Source organism: Columba livia, chromosome 1 (genome assembly GCF_036013475.1).
Source record: "Columba livia isolate bColLiv1 breed racing homer chromosome 1, bColLiv1.pat.W.v2, whole genome shotgun sequence".
In the NCBI taxonomy this organism is placed as follows: domain Eukaryota; kingdom Metazoa; phylum Chordata; class Aves; order Columbiformes; family Columbidae; genus Columba; species Columba livia.
In genome coordinates, this window is record NC_088602.1 from 74,438,630 (window position 1) to 74,458,161 (window position 19,532).

Below are 19,532 nucleotides of genomic sequence, written 5' to 3' on the forward strand. Positions count from 1 at the left end.
CTGTTTAATCCGCTGCTGGGGCTGTGCGCAGGGAGAGGGCGGCGGGGCGGGGGGCTTTCCCTCAGGAGGGAGGCAGATAGAGCCGCCGCGCCCCCCCGCCCCCGGACCCGTATCCAGGAGTTTTTCCTGCTACAGTCCTCAAACTTTCCACCGGCTCTGAAGCTTCGTAGTTAACCCTTTTGGAAACCGCCGAGGCGCTTCTTGAGCTGGCCGAGGAGGCGATCAGAGGCGCCGCGGTCCTCCCCGTCCCCCCTCACGGCTTCCCCTCCTCAGAAGCAGCGGCACCGCTCGCCCTTGGCAACCACCTCGAGTCGGCGCCCCGCGGCCCGGCCGGCGCCTGCCCCTTTAAATGGCGGCCGCGGCCCCGACGTGCGCCCCGCTGAGGCAGTTAGCGGGCGCCGCGCCGCCCTCGCCCCTTTCCATGGTAAGCGCCGCCGCCGCGGTCTGCGTGCTCCCCGCCAGCCCTCGCCCGCCTCTCCGGTGGGCTCCATGCCCCCGGCTGCTGCCCCGCCGCGGGCTGCCGCCTCACCGACCCCCCGGCGAGCCGGCCGCTGGCGGCGGGCTGCGCAGGTAGGTGCGGGAGGCGGGAAGCCCCGCTCCTTCACCCGGGGGTCGGGTCGGGACGGGCGGGCCGAGGCCGCGGGGCTGCCCCGGGGGCCGGGTGGCCCCGCGGCCAGTGCTGGAAGCACCGCCCTGGGGTGTGGGGCGGCCGCGGTCAGCCCCGCTGCTGCCACCTTCCTCCCCGAAAGTTTTTTGGGGCAAGGCGGGCGCGGCCGGGGGGGTGGCAGCGGCCCTCTGGGCCCGCGAAGCGCCGGCGCCGTGGGCTCCCGGTGAGGAGGTGCGGGCGGCGCCCCGCGGGGTTGCTGTGGGCCGCGGAGGGAGGGTCTGGGCTCCCGAGTATCCAGAGCCGCCGGGTGAGAAACCCAGCCGCGGTGCTGCGGGGTGGCTTTGGCGCTGCTGTGGCAGTCGCTTAACTCCCATGATTTGGTGGGTCGGGAGCGTCCCTCCTGTGGTGTGAAAGCGTCTGTCTAGAGAAAAGGAGGCTGAGGGGAGATTTAGCTCTCTACAACTACCTGAAAGGAGTTTGTAGCATGGAGGGTGTTGGTCTCCTGAGTAGCAAATGATAGGATGAGAGGAAATGGCCTCAAGTTGTGCCAGGGAAGGCTCACAATGGATATTAGAAAGGAATTCTTAATGGGAAGGGTTGTAAAGCTCTGGAACAGGCTGCCCAGGGAAGTGGTGGAGTCACCATCCCTGGAGATGTTTAAAAGGTGCATGGATGAAGTTCTTAGGGACATGGTTTAGTGCCAGAGTTAGGTTATGGTTGGACTTGATGATTCTTAGGGGTCTGTTCCATCTGTTCTATGATTCTATAAACTGGGGTGGTGAGCAGCAACTGGTGGAAGTTGCAACAAGTCTGTGTGTTTGTGTGAAAAGACTCTGGAGAACAGCCCGATCTCTTACACCACACAGCCTGGGGTGTCTCTGCTTTCTGCTCTTGTCATCTCTCAAGTGTACCCTCAGCCTGGGCCATAGACTTGGCTGGAGCCTGGGAGGAGCACTGGCCTGCTGGCACGGGGTGTTTGCACCCCTGACTAGCCGTGGGCATGCATGTGTGCCTAACATCAGTCCAGTTTTGAGTCGCTCTGGACTCAAAACCCAGCTTTCTATATCATTGATGGATCCAGTAGTACAGGTGGTGTAAGTTATTGTTTAGGGCCCTGGACTGGTTTTGTCCCAGTTTGTTAGGTGGTGTGGGGCAAGTGTCCTTCTTTGGTTGTTTCCCTTCATGAAGTAAAACTGACCTCTCAAGTGAAGAATATTGCTATCAAGGGAGATGGCTACGGAAGAGTGCTTATCTGTATAAACGATATGAGTAGAACTATTTGCCTATGAAGTGTTGCGCTTGTATTTGTATATGACAACACAGGCAATTTATAGTTCAACTAGTATTAAGTATAAATATTTGATGTATTTGTATTGTAATAATATATGTCAATCCTCTGGTAAATGCCACACCTGCATGACCTTTCTCAAGTTTTGGAAGTTCCCGCAGATTCTGGAAACGTGCTGCATGTTATGCACTGATATCTCATGTTGCTATTACTCTAGCTCTAAATGTCTGTGCAGGTTCAATGTGCAAGTTGAGGAGCTGCTGCAAAAATAAAATACTCTGATAAAAATGTAAGTAATAATTGAGTATAGTATACTCTGGAAAAAATGTAAAATCAGTGAAAAGCCTGTTGGTGGGAACTGTCTACATGACACTCGCTTTGGTGAAACTAGCATGTCAAGTTTTGTTTAATATATAGTCATTAAATGGATTAACCATGTTCTTATTTCACCTTTCTCTGTCGTTGAATTACATACCTTGCTTCTTTGTTCACAGGAAGTTCATGAAGTGGATCATGGTCTTATTAGCCAGCTGCTTGCTGATTCAGAGGAGACTCTTAGTTCATGTACAGAGAAAATGCAGGGTCCTGCTCAATACAGCTGGAGTGCTGACTGGAGCTTTTGGGTAATGTTTTTTTCTTCTAACTTGTATTTTATTTATAATTCGTATGTATTTTAATGTATATATTTGTGTATATGTACTAGCTTTATATTCACAGTTCTCAAGTTGCTTTGTAGTCATGAATTAGTAAACTGCTCTCCACCCATGTAGTGAGATAGGTAATTTTATCATTATTAGCTTAGTAAAGTGTAAGCTGAGACTGAGGGAGGGTGAAGTTGCTTGCCTGATGTCACATATCAAGTTAGTGACAGGACTTCTGTCTTCTGTGCCCAGTCCTGTCTTCTAGTTCCTTGAATGGCTCATTAATCTATGCAATGTCTCTTTATGCCTTTAGAAAGACATTGTTGATGCTTTTTAACAGTAAGGGCTGAATTTGGATTCTCAGTGTTCTTCTGATATGCTTTCCTATTGTCTTTTTTTTTTTTTGTCAAGTGAACACATTTGTTTTCCATGAGAATAAATAAGCTTCCTGTGTTCTGTGTAAAGAATGGGATTTGTGAATAAGAAGGGTAAAAAGGAGGGGTCTAATTTTGCCCCTCTCCAGGGAGAACCCTCGCTGAAAGCAGAAGGTGTAATAATAAATGCTGTCTTTAACACTTTTCTCATGCTTTTGATAGATTTTTTTTTTTTTAAATGCTACGAGAGAAGGTAAACCTTAGAGCATATGTTTTATTGTTAGTTTGGTGAATGGGTTGCTGCTGTTAGATAGGGAAGGGGAACAATTGTGCATGCAGCCGCAGGCAGGGTAATACCTGGCCTTGTGAGAGACCTGGATTCTCTTCCTCACAGCTCTGACTCAGGTTCTGCATCAGGTGGCCTCAGTAAATTGGTGTGCTTCAGCTTGTGCATAGGAACATCGTCTGGACTACTGTGTCCTTGTTCTGGTGAGGTCATCAGAATGTTCACTGTGCTCAGAAGGTAAAAGATTAAGTAATTAGCAAAGGCCATAGCGATTCTGTGGCAGAGGTGTAAGAAGAACCAGGGGATCAGATTTCCCACCTCTTTATTTATAAACCTAGCCTGTATGTTTTTTCATCCCTCCTGTTCAAAGTAAGAAGATGGTCAGAACATTGATTTTGCATCTCAGGCCCTAGCATAAAATTCCCCCTAAATGTATGTGTGCTTTGAAACTGAGCAACAGTCTGGTGCCAAAGGAAAAGGGACAGGGTGAATGAATCCTGGCAGATCGTAGAATTGTGTTGCCAAAGAGTGAGTTCTTGGATGGTTCAGTATTTTTTCCGCTGTTCCTACAGTGACAAAGGCAGTACAGGTCTGTTCTGCCTGTGCCTTGCTGTAACACTGTGCTTGAGTCAATAGCAAATCGGGCTGCGGGGACGTTGTAGCTGCCAGCAATGCTCTCATTAGGTGGCAAATCAGATTGTGTAAACTAACTCTTGATGGTTTGTATACAACTGTTAATGCAGTTAACGTTTTATGTGAGGAAGAAACCTGTTTAGGTCTTGGGGTCAGTTTGTTTGACTTGCACTTAGTAACTCAGTCTTTCCTTGATAAGCTTGGCAATTTAAAAGTCACTAAAGTGTAATACGTGAAGGATATAACTGTGCTGTTTGCTTCGTATTTTTACATTTGAGACGCATGCTGAAGGTTAGAAGTTTATTTGAACAGGACTTGAGGCATGTGTAGTGAGAATATTGTATGTCCTTATAGTGCTACTTTGTTCTTCTCATAGTAACACATGCCTGTAACTTCAGGGTAGTGGAATTCTTCAGTTCAGTTGCAGCCGCTAAGAGGGTGTGAAGTATTCTCCAGTATGATTGAATGGTTGACTTCTGTCTGTGATTTATAACTTCATGACCTCAGTATGTGTTTGAAGTTAGTATTTATCTGGTTCTGCAAATATGACCTTGCCACTGAAACAAAGGAATTGTGTAAATACTTGCCTTTTGTAAGATAGCGCTGTGGCTTGTAGAGAGCTATACCATTTACATTACTGAGTTTTCAAAACCTTTATCAGTATGGCTATAGGAGACCATGGTACCCATTTTCTCAGCCTCAAGGAGACTAAATTTAGAAGTAGCAAGAGGCAGGAAGTCACAAATTCAAGGCAAAAAATTAAGGCATTCTAATTAAAACATGATGTCATTGGTATCTTTCTCTGCTCTTCTAGACAGAAAATGTGTTTTACTAACTTGCATGCTTGCTGATCAGCTGCTGAGTATATAGACAAATGGCAGGTGTGGATTTGTTATGCTCATGCCAACTCTCAAGTCAGTAGAACTAGCAACAAGGCTAGCCTGTGGTAGCATCCAGGGATCAGCTTTGGTTGCCTGGGTTATTTGCTTTGAGAGGCTGCATGTTTTTGACAACTTTGGTTTGCTCCAAGGATTCATTTCTTCTAATATATGTACTCTTGCTTCTCTGATGACGGAACCCAAATGTGGATAGCAGAGCCTGACTGGTTTGACTTCAATTTTTCATGGATTTGAGTGGGAGTAGGCAGTTGTGCCATGCCTCTGGAAGTCAGGCCAGGTATCGTGAATGCTCAGTAGGTGCTGTGAGCACATCATTAGCAGCAAACCTGGGCTGGGAGCCTCTGGCATATAATCTATTTCCTGACTATGGTGAGCAGAGAGAAGAATTTGCAGGGAAGGAAGAAGAGAATCCTACTATCCATGACTTTTCCCCAACTCTGAAAAAAAAATAATAGTGCCACTAACTGCTGTTTTTAAGGTGGGTGTTTTTTTGATTTGGTGGCGTGTTGTGCAGTTTGTTTCTTCTTTTTTTTTTTTTTAATATTTTTTTGTGTGGTTTTTTTGTTTTGTTTTGAAGACTGTTCCCTGGAGGTGGACAAAGCTTGACTTTTATAATCTCACTGGAGGAAGAAAACAGCTTACTTGCGGACTTAATCTCAGGCCTTTCCCTCTTTATTGCAACCTATAAAGCTTGCATCTATTTTTGATTAAATGGTTCCAGTTTTGGCAACTGCAAATAGAAATGATGGCGGTCAAAGATGCTTTGGAAATTAAGTTGCATCTGGAAGCCCTATCTTAAGATTCTAAATTAACTTTTTATCCTCTTCATTCTGAAATATAATTCTATTTAATGTCCTTGGAAGAAGAAACCCTTGAAAGTCTTAAGTGTTCTCCTGCTGTAATGAAGAAGGTAAAGGTGAATGAGGAAGCTAATGAAAAGGATCCTTACATCAAAAGTGAGGGTGTTCTGGGGACTCTAGTTTCTATTAATAAACAGTCAAAGAAACTTCATATACGTCTACAGTAAGAAGAATGCCTATGGAAAGAAAGAACAAAAAAGTAAGTCTTTCCTTTGCAATGAAAAGGTAGGTGGAAAGAGCAGAAATCAAATTAGCATCTCTCAGAAAATTGCTTGTTTAAGAATTTGGAAATGAGGTGCCAAGGAGGTATTGGAAATAAAATAATAAACAAGCTTAGAAAAGACAGTTTGATTGCCATGTAATGTCAGTTTTAGCAGTTGGTCTGTGAGAAGGAGGATGAAGATAGAAGCAAACAAATGATATAGTGAGGAGTTAAAATAAACCTTTTATTTCTTGTAAAACAGCAAGTGAGGTTGCACAAGATTTGGAAGAAGATTTTCTATTTTGGCAAAGATGGATTTGGTTTCTATGAGGAAGAGCTAGTTTGTGGGAGTGTATGAGAGTACGTATGCCAAGAATATGATAAACATACATGACTCACACCTGCACAGGAGGGATGCAGGTATACACTACAGAAGATAATTTATTGTAACACAGATTGCAACACAAATTGATGTACTTTAGGGCCCAATACTAGTAAGGGTTAGATGAAATATTTCTTGCATCTCTATTTGTCTGAATGTACCTTCTACCTTTCTCTGAACACTCACGTTTGCTCTGGGAATAGTTTACTAGGCTTCTTAAATCAGCAACTATGTTTTGGCAGGCTGGTATTTAAGTCCCTCTGATAATTGCTTCATCTCCTCTGTGTTGTATACTTGGTACATTACTTCTGAAGAAAGCTTTTCTTCTCATCTGTGCCTCCAAATGCTTGGGTTGTGAAGGGAAGACATTGTGGCCTGTGACACTGAAGAAGGCTTTTTAGCTCCTTTTTATTTGCCAGTATGAAGCAGTCTGCTAAGAAGGATGAGCATTGGATAAATGCTGTATGTCTTTGAGAATAAAAATCTTAATCACACTTAACACTGTGGGTTTTTTTCGGAGATGGTATAACTCGAGTATATGTAGTTTTTGCTGTACTTGTAGTGCTGGTACATTGTTTACCTATCTGGAGTCTCTGGAGTAGGTGCTTTTTTTGTTTTGTTTTTAGCCCTGTGATAGCAGTGACTACAGAGAAGCAGAATGTTAAAAAGAGAAGATAAACTGTAGTTCTGATTAGCCATTGAATATGGTTGATGAGTCTGAAGTGTTTTTCTCACTTATTTTCACCCTGGAAATCTCTTTATTGCTGTGGATGCAGCTCCAAACTGAACACTGGGTAGGTCTGACTGCTGTCAAGTTTAAGCCTATTCTGAGTAGGCTTGCAGTTAGTTGGCGCCTGGTCTAAATAAGCTCTCCTCAGCTGCAGCAGTGGGAAGTTCTATGTAATGTGAATTATTATTACACACACCTAAATAATTGGTCTAAAATCTGAAGGTTAAGTTTAATAGATGAGGAAGAAAACACTTCAGATTAATGTGGTTTACTTATTTTGTAAGTCACTGAGAGCAAAACCATTAGAAATGCACTATAGTTCGGAAAATCCGAGTTGGTTGAATGATAGTACCTGTTTAATGAGAGTGGAGTTCATAGCTTATGGAATGAAAGCTTTAAAAGATAAATGTAAGACATGGAAATTAAGCTCTTTTTTTGGTCTTTGGCTTGCTTACAGCTTTGCTCGGTATTTCTGCGAACAAGCAGTGGTGTAACATTGTCTTTTTCAAATCTGCTACAGGTGAGCTACTTGCATCCCTTTAGAAGGAAAAAAGACAGGTTAACAAAACTCTACAGGATGTGATTGTTTGGTGATACATTTAATTAAGTCATTAGCAGCAGCTAAGAGTAGAAAATACTCCAGGAGATGTTAAAAAAAACCCAAACAAACAAAAAAAAAAAAACACTTCTGAAATCTTTTGTCAAGTTTGAGATTATTTGGGATGTGTACTTACCTATCCAAAAACAAGACCATTCTAGACAAGAGCATATGTCTTTTCTGCTATACTGCACCTCCCTAAAGCCTGTATGGAAATGGCAGATAAAGTCATTCAGGGCTTAAGCTTGCTCATACAACTTCTCTTTCTGTTTTCTGCTATGCCTGCCTACCAGGACTTGAAATCACCCCTTTTTCAGAATGAGGGGAGGCGTGTAATTATGAACTGTGGTGTGTATGCAGCTCTGATCAGCAAAAACTGATACAAGTTTCCCAATAGCTGACCCTTTGCATTCAATTTTTATATAAAGTTGAAGAAAAATTATGTATGGTCTGTCTTTGCTAAGAATTGTTCAATCAAATCTGGTGGCAGATCTTAATATAGAAATGACTAAGAGTAAATTCTTCATTTCGTTTTTAAGGTAGAAAGGGGAGTCCTCAAATCGGATATTTCACAAGAAAAATAGTTTGGGGGCAATTGCTTGGTGACTGCTATTTTTCATGTAATTTCAAATGCAGTAGAACTACTTGTAGGCTTGGTGAGATGACTGGTGTAATTTATACCAACACAGTTCACTAGTTGGCTGCAGTCACTACTGCATTAACTAGGTAACTACTGTTATAGCTTGTCAAATATGCTACTACTGGTTTTCACTGTAGTGCTGATCCAAAATATCATTCTGTGAGTTGCTGAAAAGTGAATGGCACAGATCAGTTATTACATCTGAAGTGCTAAGTGAAAGCAGAATATATCTTCTGAGAAGTCTTCCCCCACCCCTTTCAAAATATCAAAATATGTCTTGCTATAATTTTTACTGCCAAGGGGATTGTTTGTTTCCTTCATGACCTTTTATCTGACCAGTATTTTGGGGGGCTGTTACTAAACTTAAATGCAGATCAGAGATACCAGAGTCCAGTTCTGGGAGAGTAAGGAAGGAAAAGTGCAATGGAGGTATGCTGTTCTTTTACTTCCATATATAGCTAATTTTGTAGTAAGTAATCTTGGTTGCAGATAAGCAATATATGAATTCAGAAGTAGTGTCTTTTAGTTATTGTATGAGGTTATTGTTGTGTGTGTGCGTCCTCCCAGTATGGATTTTTCCCCCCCCCACTTAGTAGATAGATCAAGTAAGTCTAAGGATAAGCAGTCTTAATTTTTGCATTACTTAGGCAGCCTGCAGTGAAAGATCAGGTGAAGGAACAGATGCTCTTAACAAATAACATTGGCTAATTGTTTCGCACGTGTGCTGTAGGAAGAAATATGAGTCAGATGAAACTGCTGTTCAGAAAGGAATCTATTTTTTTATTCAAAAGGAAATCATCTTGACTGAGCTTTTAATTGCCGTTGCGTTATGTTAGCACACTTATGGCTGTTGGAACCTGGGCAATGTATTTACAAGACTTGAAATTAAACTGGGGAGTGGACAAATTATCTGAGCTAAAAGATAACTTGGTGTTGTGAGCATCACAAACTCATTTCAATTAAACAATGTTAAAATAGTAATTGCAGAGTTCGTACAAACACACTTGGTTTATTTGTATTAAGTTTGTATTAGAACTTGATGTATTATAAGGTTTTGGTTTGTTTTTTTCCTAATCCTTTGACATCCTTAAACAAAAGAAAAAAGTAAGTTTGGGTGTGGTGGTTTCAGTGTTTGGTTTTTGTTTCTTTCCTTTTACTAATTTTATCACCAAACATTTTGATAAAATTGCTGAAAAAAAATAATAAAATGCTGCATCTTTGAAGTCAGGAAAGTAGGTACAGATCCACTTTTATTTTTCTTAAAATGAAAAGGAGTTAGGCACTTAAGACACTCATGATCCTTGCTCGTACTAGTGTCTTGATGAGGCAGTGTGAAATACAGGCCCTGGTAGAGGCATTATAGACATAATTTTACTACAAGGTCTAAAGAAGTTATTGCCAGCTATGGATGATATTGATGAGTATGCTGAGTAAATCTGAGATTAGAGCATCTTGCCTCTTGGAAGAGCTAAAAGCACTTTAGTTTCTGATCCAGAGTTGGGGAAGATGTTTTTCAATGGAGGTGTCTAGATCTCTTTAACTTCTTGCTTAGCTTTATTTAAAATTTAAATGTTTGTTTCAAACAAACTTAGGTATACTTGGCAGCAGTTATATAAATGATTCTCTTTGAAACTGAAATTATCAGCCTTGTTGCTAATTGCAAACTTCCAGACTCAGCTGTTTAATCAGCTGACAGTGGTGTTATCTTATAAACAGGAAGTGCACTTGAATCACTTTATACTCCTGCTGCTTCTGAGGCTTGAGTCATATTGGTACCCAGGCTTTGGCAGGGTCTTTCTGAGATCAATTTGAGTCCTCTTACTGTCTTTCTCTTGGAAATAAATGGTCAATTAATGTTTTTCTGTATAGATTTGCCTCCCAATATCCTGATGCTCTTTCAGCACACAGAGATTCCCTGTGATGTATCCTAACTTTGCTCTGGAAAGGCAGAAGCGTTGCCTCGTTTTTCTGGTGAAACCAGTTCCTGCTGTTTACATATGTAGCTGATTTTGACAACAGATCTGCGTGCCATCTAAAGTGCCACCACCCACCTAGGTGCACAGAGACAACTGCTTAATCCTAGCAAACAGCTGTGGCTGGGAAAATGGCTGTAAATATGGCCCCACTGTGTTCAATTATTTTCTCCTTTCCAGCATTTATATTTAAATGTGATTAAAATGCCTTGAAATGCATTTTTCTGTTTCTTCCTTCAGCTTCCTCGGTAGGGCTGTGCTAGGAGAGGGACTTCTCTTCCCTGCTGTTGGGCGAGTCATTAGCTGTATTTTCAGCCATATACCCAAGGGGATGGGATGTGTAGGAGGCTGGGCATTCAGTGAGCCACGTGGTTGCAGCACAGAGACACTGGCCTCTTTAGCTCTGAAACTGTATCTATGTTGTGATAGCTTCTCGGGACCACCCAGTGTTCCAGCTGGCAATGGTGGGGTGGTGCCATGAAGCAAAGACTGGGCTCCACAGCCCCTCACTGCTGTAGTGGCTCATGGTCTGTGATGGGTGAAGCTTATTTGTAGCCCACTGTTTCCAATTAAATCCTCCTCACTTCCAGAATGGCTCCCTGCACAGACTGCAGAGCCTGACTTCATATAGTTTCTCACAGAAATGCAGCAGACAGGTCCTAGGTAAGAGAGTCAAAAAGGGTTGGACAGCACAAAGAAAGCAGAATAGATGTGCCGTTCCCCTTCCAGAGCAGGCAGATAGGTCTTCTGACAGGTATGCAGAGCCCTATATCCCTTGCTTCACTGTGATTGCTCCTTGCTTATGAAGAACTGGGCTCTGGGCAGCAGGTGGGAGGTGTATAGTAGTATACTGATTTTAGCAGCTTGGGTGTGCATGGAGCATGCCCTGATCTTTTCTACCTATTCTGGAGCTCAGACTGAGGAGGTCTCGTAGCAAGGGCTTGACTTACAAAGAAGACTTTGTTCAAAAGTAGATTTGGGTCCACACTGAGTTACCAGGTGTAGATGTACTCTGTCTTTAAGAGTGGTGCACAGTCGGTGCATGGGGTGTTGCCTTCAGTGATGCAGAGAGGAGGAGCAGTGGGTGTTGAGTGCTCCTTTCCAAGCTGGTGTTTCTCTGGTGATGGTACTTCCCTCTTCCTTGCCTTTTGGGACTTCTGTGGACTTGAAATGACCTATGTGACTGCAGTCTGCCTCCCAAAATCCATTTAGAGGATAGTGATTTTAGATTGGAGCTGGGCAGCTCTATTCCCCACCCATCTCTAAGTTTTCTTTGACCACTTACTGCAGCATTTGTGTGCATGTTTTGCAAGGCTAGTGTGTTTCAGCCTGTTTTCCAAGCTGGCATGCTAGCGAGCTCAGCTGGATCGTGTCCAGCACCGGCTCTGAGCAAGTGGGTGAGAGAAGGAGCTGCTGTAGAGGCTGCTGGAGTATTGGCCAAGGATTTGCATGAGTTTGAACAGACTGCAGGCAGCTAGAGGAGGAGGTGTGTGTAGGGGGTGTGTGTCTTCTGACTCTGTTAGCTTCACGCCTGTTTTATTTCTGAAATGGAGCATATGCTTAGCTCTTCACTGTACATGTCAAACTTGAGATTTTGTATCCAAATCAAAGTTGTTACAAAGTACACTGGCTTCACAAATAAAAATGCTTTAGAATGCTTATTTGCAGTAAGGAAGTACTGAATACTACACAGCAATTGCTTCAGAATAATACTACTACAAAGCAATTGCTTTAGAATATGCAGGAGATGTTCTCAATCCAAGCTACATTTTTTTACTTTTTTCAGAGAAAAGTCTATAATACTACAGATGACAAGAGGCTTTCTTATCATTGATAAGAAGGTTATGAGCTTGTTTCCCAAGGACCTTGCTGGAATAGCTTCAGCTGAACCCTGTTACAGTGAAATGTAAGGCTTATGAAACTGAGCTAATTCTTTTAGGTACTCATTTTTTAAACTGAAATACTTTGTTACAAAAATTTTCTAGATCTTTTCTACTATTTTTTTTTCTTAAAAAATTTAAAAAAAAAACAAAAACAAAACAGCCTACACACTAACCAGACAAACCAAAACAAAAAAGCTTTAACTGGTTGTGCAACTTTAAGTTCTTAAAATAAATACCTTTACATCTTTCATCTTTTAAACATTAAGTCTGAATTTTCTTTCTGCTTGGGAAGGACACCAAATTTTAAAATTATTCACAAAGTTGTACTTTTGTTCTATTTCTAATTATATAACCTGATATTAGCAGCATAGTTTCCAGTATTTCATATGATGCTAAATTTTCTTGTCTGTCAAAATCGTAATTGCGACAACTTTATTTGTGGATTTTGTAGGATGTTTTCCAAACTGTGCTCCAATATGACTTATCTTTGCCTACATACGTACAAATATTATGAGACTTCTCAGAAGGACGAGGTGTCTGGTGAGGTACATGAGATGCTGAGGCCTTTTTGTGAATGGGATTGCAGTCCAGCTGAGTTCATGTCACACTGTGGGGTGAACAGTTGTGATGCAGGTCTCTTGGTCAGTAGTCAACCAGAGCTGCTTTTCAGAAGAGCAGAATCTTATGTGTCAGGTCAATGATGGCTTGGTGAGGCTGATGTCCGCAGTGGAGCTGGTGAAGGCTGGACTACTGTTGAGGTGCTCTAGGACACAGTGCTTTTAATGCACTAGACCAAGTCTTTAAAGTAAATAGGAGTAGCCTCACTTTCAGAGGTACCTAATTCGATCAGTTCCATGACACTGGGAGTTGGATACTTTGTAAGTGGGCACCCAGTATTTCAGAAGCTCTCCATAATGAAATAGTTCTGAGAGTTTCTTCCTACATGGATTTTTTTGAAGCTATCAGTGTTAGTGGTAAATGATAGTCTGTCTAATGTTTTTAGTGTGCATATCCATGCATCTATGAGAACTAGTTTATAGTAATGCTCAATTTGTGGGGCACTAGGGCCTCTGTCATTAGCCTTGTTTATGGGATCTCACAGGATGTAAAAAAAAAAAAAAAAAAACCAACCAAAGAAAACCAACAAAAAACCAAACATCCAGACCTCTAGAAAATACAGTAACTTGACTATTTGCTCATGACCTGTATTTTAATATTCCTTCCTTGAAATTTTACATGCTGTGTTTCCAAAAGAAGAAAGACATAGTTGCACCAAAAAGCTTACCGGATGCGGCTCTGCCTGTACACAGATGCACCTAAAGGAGAACTGCCATTGGTTTGTTTCCTTCTCAGTCACTAGGAAATGTTAAAATCTGTTTCTCCTGCAGCCTCTGCAATTAAGAGGGGGGCTGGGCCACGGGGATGTAATGACCTTAGTGCACAGCCCTGTGCATCCCTGTGGCTCACTGGAAGAGTGCCCTGTGCTTATGAGACTCCACTCTCCAGAGAAGTTAAGGGTTAATGAAGAAGAGCAAATAATGAATGTAAGTAAAATAGTCCTGGCTCCTTAAACTCATCCCCCTCCCACTGCAGCTATGAGGTTGTTTCCATTTCCTTGAGAGCTTTCCAAAAGCAGGCTCCTAGGGAATAAAATGGCTGAGCCAACCCTGGCAAGAGTCGCTTGTTTTTCTTTCTTTTTTGTATTGCTTGACATGCCTTGTATGACCTATGAATTAAATACCACCATGTGGATAATCAGGTGTTATCAACTAGCTCCTTATTTAAAAAAAAAAACAAAACCAAACAACAAAAGTGGACACTTTGTACACATCCAGTCCCAAAGCGCACAGTGTACTGTACACAGCACAGTAAGTCACCCTAAGTAAGGTGCTGTTGCTTTTCAGGTTCTGTGAGTGACTCTTTACAGGTGCAAGTTTAGTGGTTTTGTGCTTCAAAAGAAAGAAAAGAACATTATGTTACTGTTAGCAAAGCTTATGAGTACTCAATAAGTAAAAGTTTTTTCTAACTGAATTTTTTTCTGTGATTCTGTCAAGAAATGGTTAGTGAACTAGATCACTGTAACGGAGTGGATACAGAGTGTTTGTTGGTGACAGGGTAAACAGAGAACAAGTCGGACACTTTCAAAATACATCCTTGTGCTTGTTTTCAGATGCAATGGAAAGCTGTGCCCTAGAACTGTGAAAAGGGAGACTGGTAGTCATGTGGACTTGAGCTTCCACTGTGATTCCATGCCTTAAAGCAAATGTGAGTCAGATTTATGTGTGTTTGTAGTGACTCCTGCAAAGCTACATCCAGCTCTCAAGCAGCACATTGAAAATAGGAGGGCATTCAGGAGAGCCATGAGAGTGAGTCTGAAAAAATATTTTTGCGGATAGACTTGAGAAACTTAATTCCTACCCCAAAAGAAAATACGGGGTAACTTGCTCACAATCTGAAAATAATTCACAAAATGAATGTAAGATTAACCAACAGATCACTAGAAGATTTGTCTGTTATGGATAACTTTTAATTTAAGAAGGTAAAACATTTTTTTAATTTCCCAATTCGGTTATTGCTGCTCTGGTTTGAAAGTGGAAGCTAAACTGCGTGATAGCCATGGCTTGTATGTTATAGATTAGATTGGATGGTCATAAATGAACTTTTCTGGACTGAAGGAATGGCTGCCGTGGGCTGAACGTTTCTCTGATGGAAAGGTTTGTCAGACTTGTCACACTTTACAGGTAGCCTCAGTAGAAAGGCCATCTTCTCAAAGTGCCATGGGAGTTGCTCTTGTGTTTGTGGATAAGTCTGCCTGAATCTGTTCTGGAGTATGTGAGGTCTGAAGTTTGCTACATGAGGCTTTTGTTCAGGGCTGTTAACTTAGCTCTTTCCTAGCCTAGTGAGGCTTTAGACTCACTGAAAATGGAGTGTCTGTTTGTTTTGTTTTTCTGTTTTTGTGTGTGGTGGGGTGTTTTTTCCCTTTTTTTAATTTTCATTTCTCCCTTACCACATGAGTTTCAAGAATACTTGTAGTCTAAAGTAGTCTTTTTGTATAAAATCGACTTTAGATGAATGTGAAGAGCGCAGAAAAAAATGCATTCTTCACTAGAAATGCAATCTTTTTTGCCAGGATATTTAATGTTTGTTTAAATGTGCTACTGTAATATTAAAATATATTTTAACTCTCAACTCACTAATATCTCCAAATTTGTTTTCAACTATGTATAGGAACTTCATAGGAAAGTAGAGGTCAAGCTCTTCTGTCTTTGTGGAATAGCACATCAGGTGGTCTTTAAGTGGGATGTAGAGATAGTGGCATGGGTTGGCTTGCCTTGTAGACAAAGGAGCAAAACCATGAGTCTAATTTGCCATATTTTGATGGTTAAGTGAGGATTCAGAATGTAAAAAGGGGAGTAGGTTGGGCAGCTTGCTTATAAGCTTGTTTGATTCTGGGGCCCCACTTGTTTGGTGGTAACTGATACCAAGATGGAAGTTCAGTGAGAGGCTTGTGTACATCTCTTAAAATGAGATAATATCAGAGCTGTATTACTCTAGTGATGAGGTCAACTTACATGCATTCTCAGCTGTTTGTTTTTTGACTGCATGTCAAAACTATAGAATGCAAGTTATCAGGTAACCTGTGGTTTTTGTGGTGTCTCAAAACACGGGGAAAGCACTAACAAAGCAAATGCAAATTATTACGGTCGTTAGCAAATGTTAAAAAATGTACACATTCTTCTGCTGAGGTTGATTGACTATTTCCATGCTTAGTGATATGTGCAATCAAATAATTTCCTAATGATTAGCATTTTTGCTGTACTCCTGGGAGAAGGTGTAGCTTAACTTTCCTCTGCAGTTTGCTAAATGGCTCAAATTATTTGCGGTGTCCACACTTTGAAGATGTAAATGTGAAGGGAAGCTGTGTTTCATCAGGCTTCTATCATATAAATAACTCAGCTTAGCCTTATTTAGGTTAACTTTTTTATTTTGGAACATGACTTTATATAGTTGGACTCTGGTCCGTTTCTAAACAAGGTATGAGAATCACTTGGTTATGTGTCTTCAAGTAGTACCTGGTTCTTACATAACTGTATTCTGTGAAACTTTCTGGATGACACTGAAGTTTTTCTGCTTATGCTATTTTACAGGTTTCTGGTATATTTTGTGGCTTCAGATAAAGAATGCTAATATGTTGTTGGCTGGACTTAATAGTTTTCTTGGTGATTAAATATAGCATACCCATAAATGCCTAAGATTATCCTCAGGCAAAGCGTTTGCCTGATGACTTATAATTAAACTTAGAAATATGCATGTGCTAAAAATGAGTTACTGTTTTCATCTCTTAAATGACATTCTACAGCCTAATTTATGCCTTCCTTCTTTTAATATTTGGTGGTGAGTTTTGTAACCCAGAGGTGTGTCAACTTGCCTCAAATGCTGCCACATCTTGGGTATCATAACAGTGATTATGAGAGATGCTGTATTCAGACGAACGGAAATGTCTCATTCTCTTCACTTTAAAGAAATTGATAGTGCCAGTAGTGTTAGAATTGCCCTGGTTGTTTCCCAAGTCCCTTGAGTGATCTCTTGATCATCAAGCCACACACTGAATACAAACTAGCTGCAGATTTAAGTGACCTAGTTTTCATACAAAGTAAGGAAGAGATAAGGTTAAAAACTTTCAGTATGCTTACTTTTTTCTACTGATTAGATAAGAATTCAGAGCAGCAGAGCAGGCTCTCCATAAATGTCCTAAGAGCTCAGTAGAAATCTACAATTAATAAGAGGATTTCTTGTAGCCTGTTAGTCACTCATGACAAAGAACACTTCTAAATGCCAGCAAGGGTTTCTCAGACAAGCTATAGCATGTTTTATGCTCTAGAAAAATTCCATTTCTGAGTAAAACTCAATATCTTGAGTCTTGATTTGTGGAACTGTTGAACTGGCTGATTCAGGCCCTAATATAAATGTGTCTGTGATACTGTAATATTCTTATTTTCCTCTTCCTGATTCCTTTTGTCTTATAACCGCAAAAATGCTAACTTTAGTGTAGCTCTTATCTTTTGTATACAGTGTGTTTGCGAAACTACTTCTTTCCTTAAAAGCATGACTTCTTAAATCTTGGGGTTTGTACATCAAACCGTGAACTTCCTTCTGCTCTCATGGCAGACCAGGTCATTTTTCTCCTTGTATGTTAGCATTGTCGTCACAAGCTGAGACTTCAGTCAATTGAGGTATGACTGCGTAAACTGTAGGGTCTCTGGAACTACTGGTGGAAACTTCACAGATCTGAAGTAACTTTTAATTTTTCCTATCCCTCTTTCCAAAGTAATTGCAAAGAACTCAGTTTCTTCCAAGTGGTGCAGTCATTGGATACCTGTTTCAGATGATCAATTAGAAGTATGCATTTTGGGGCACGATATAGCAGGGCCAAGAAACCATATGACATCCCTTCCAAGAATGTTGTTTTCATAAGCTCAGAAATAGCTGAAATATAACTGGAAGCATACAGTTTAGAGGACATGTCTAATATGTTGCTCTGTTAGTTGCACCTAAAGCTTTCATGCTTACTTTTCTCAGAAGGGAAGAGGTGGATGTATTTTGTCTCCCTCCCTCACTGACTGTTTGCATTGCAATGCTCAGAATATTAGTGGGTGGCAAACATGTACTCACTAGTGGTCAGACATAAAGACTTTATTTTATTGGTGGTAATAGAAGAACATTAACTTGTTGGGGTTTTTTTTTTTTAAAGCTGAACTGTGTCAGGGTGACTTAACTCTCACCTGTGTTATATGCACTTAAACACCTGACCTCAAAGTAGCACTTCTGTTCTTGTGGCCAAAGAGCTTGATTTTTAAGTATAGGCAGATGACTGACCATCATAAAATGTGTGTAGGGTAGTGTTCAGGGAACTTTTGAACTGTGAGAAGTGGGAATCTCTTCTGTGGGAAACAGCAAAATATAGGAATCTTTATCACTCTAAGTGCTCATTTATTAAAAGACCCTCAAGCTGAAAATAAGTCTCTTTGTTCTGGGATTGTTTTGAGAACAAACACAGACATAATGAAAGGATAGTGACCAACTAACATGTTGCAGGAGTGTGCTAAAACTGGGTGGGTTTTTTTAGGTAATGTGCTCCAAGGTCCTAGAGTCAAAACTGACTCCTTTCTTCTTCCTTCCCCCACCCGAAATGTAAATAGCCACTAATCTTATGGTAGACATGGGTTTAATGGTGAACGTTAAGTTTTGGAGTAAAGAGGTACTCTAGGAGAGAGCAGCAGCCATGTTTAAGGTCTTTACAAAACTTATACTATAAAAGCCTCTTTTACACCTTTTTTTTTTAATTTATACCTGGTTTTGGTAACACTTGAAAGTGACTTCTTCCTCTATTGGCTATAGTCCAGCTAAGTCATTGCCTTATACAGCATTTAGATAGGATGGCCCCTAAAATAAGTGGCCAACATCTGTTAAGAAAAAATATAGCCTTGTTATTACTGCAAAGTGAAAAATAGGGATTTTACAGCATAATTGCTTATGCTGAAGGTCTTTATTTGAATGGGAGCAGGGGTATTCATTTATAAGAATGAATTAAAGTCCATCAGGATTAATCTTCTTTGGTGTGAGTTTATCACTCAATTTGAATCTTAAATGAACAATAAACAGTGATATTTTTAAATAAAGAGTGAAATGCAGAACACGTCAGGAAATCAAGAGGTGATGGTGGTACAGCTATTTATATTTCCTGGAAGAAACTTTGGCCTTTGTTCCTACAGGTCTAATTATAGCAACTGAGGAAAAAAAATCCATTTCATTATAATATTCCTGAAATGATACTCCAGTTAGAAATAGGTATTCTAGGTTGTGTCCTTTTGTCCAGCTAGTGGTCTGCATGAGGGCTTGATCTGCTCTGTCACCTTCTGTGTTGTGGCCTTCCTGCCTCTTCCTTTAGTCTGTGCTAGAAGCCTTAGGCCTGGAAGGGGCTCTTGTGTCTATGAGTGGAGCAGGTTGCCATCATACAGCTGCAATGCCTTGTAATTGGCATCTGGCCTGATACAGGGAATAACTTGGTTCATGCTGCTCTGAATACTAGAAGCACACTCTTACATAAGCAAGGATAAAGTTAGAGTGATGATCACATTTAGATACCAGTTATTCTTTATTGCTCTTTTGATGTTCATTTGTTCTTCAAGATAAAATTACATATCCAGTATGAAGACAGTTGTTGGCTGAAAATAAATCTGTTTGCTTAACCTTCTACCATTCTTTGTTGCAGCTCTCAAGTTCCACTTACAAATATAGGAGTGAGGAATTCAAGAGACAGTTTTCTCATCTGCCAGAATCGGAGAGACTCATAGTGGGTAAGATGTAGGGCTAGGGTGGTGGATTTTTTTGTGTGTTTTTTTGTTGTTGTTGTTGTTTTGTTGTTTGTTTGGTGTGGGTTTTTATTTTTTTTTTAATGGTGAATTTTAACTACAGCTGATACCTTCCTATTCTCTTGCCTCTGACCTAGCATCAAATACCTTCACGAAAGTCAGG

The 19,532-nt window shown here is 41.0% G+C and overlaps 1 protein-coding gene across 10 annotated transcripts in view; it reads left to right on the forward strand.

Annotated features, from left to right (window-relative positions):
* Positions 1 to 93: 93 nt before the first annotated feature.
* GRAMD1C (GRAM domain containing 1C) overlaps positions 94 to 19,532 on the forward strand; it is a 54,855-nt gene continuing 35,416 nt past the window's right edge. For 4 of the 10 annotated variants that reach the window (XM_065062906.1, XM_065062914.1, XM_065062923.1 and 1 more), the window contains exons 1-3: positions 94 to 424; positions 2,390 to 2,518; positions 19,270 to 19,354. In XM_065062906.1, coding sequence (XP_064918978.1) covers positions 350 to 424; positions 2,390 to 2,518; positions 19,270 to 19,354 — 289 coding nt within the window. In that variant the 5' untranslated portion in view covers positions 94 to 349. Of the gene's footprint in view, positions 571 to 2,389; positions 2,519 to 4,981; positions 5,207 to 5,305; positions 5,788 to 19,269; positions 19,355 to 19,532 lie in introns of those variants that run through there. The other 6 variants (XR_010472600.1, XM_065062881.1, XM_065062897.1 and 3 more) reach the window with 3 other exon arrangements.